The sequence below is a fragment of the Ciona intestinalis genome, unplaced genomic scaffold, assembly GCF_000224145.3.
Source record: "Ciona intestinalis unplaced genomic scaffold, KH HT000691.1, whole genome shotgun sequence".
Classification (NCBI taxonomy): domain Eukaryota; kingdom Metazoa; phylum Chordata; class Ascidiacea; order Phlebobranchia; family Cionidae; genus Ciona; species Ciona intestinalis.
In genome coordinates, this window is record NW_004191012.1 from 1,624 (window position 1) to 2,451 (window position 828).

General features: G+C 32.6%; 1 protein-coding gene across 1 annotated transcript in view; it reads left to right on the forward strand.

Moving 5' to 3' along the window:
• Positions 1–51: 51 nt before the first annotated feature.
• The window catches only part of LOC104265979 (ATP-dependent Clp protease ATP-binding subunit clpX-like, mitochondrial), a gene marked incomplete at its 3' end in the record, with an annotated part of 2,737 nt that continues 1,960 nt past the window's right edge, over positions 52–828 (forward strand). Inside the window, exon 1 of the mRNA XM_009861211.3 lies at positions 52–255. Coding sequence (XP_009859513.3) covers positions 108–255 — 148 coding nt within the window. The remainder of the gene's footprint in view (positions 256–828) is intronic.

Here is an 828-nt window from a genome sequence, read left to right on the forward strand (position 1 = left end):
TATACTTAAAACTAACATTTTTTGACAACAATTTTTAGGGAATGTATTTTTATGAAAAATATTTTCAACTGATTTTTTTTTTAACAGATGTTTTACATATCGCGGGAATGCCCCACAAAGTACCGAGTCATGGACGTGACGAGTCAGCAACTTCTACGAAGAATGATGCGGGTAAAATGAAAAACTTGGAAGATGAGACGTCCCCGATTACCCTCGAGAAAAGCAACATTGTTATGCTGGGACCTACTGGTTCAGGTAAAAATAAAAACTAAAAAAAATTATGTATATATACAGTGGCGCAGCAAGGGGGGGGTTTAGGGGGTCGCGACCCCCCCTTTTAAACCCTAAAAAAAATATTTTAAAAAAGAATTTAAAAAAAAAATTCAATTTTTTTGATTAAACCCCCCCCTAATTTTTTTTCTGGCTGCGCCACTGTATATATTGTACTGTGGGGTGGGATGGGATACCTTTAGCAGATAATATCCAAATATCCTGATTGAGTTCTATGTTTTTATTCTATTTTCTCGTATCATTTTTACAAAGCACATTCAAAAAATAAACAAAGAACATTCAAAAATATATAAAACCGTATCTTTACGACTCCCATATAATATTTATTCACAATACGATCAAGATATTTGGGTATGATGTGCTAAAAGTGTCCCGTCTCAGTATTGTGTATAATATACATTGTGGAGTAAGATAGATATATTGTTAGCACTTATAGCATGTATGGGAAATTTAATCAGGAAATATAGGTTTATGAGCTTATGGTATATACTTTAAACCAACAAGATTATTATTAAATCTTTTGTGACATGCTTTGTG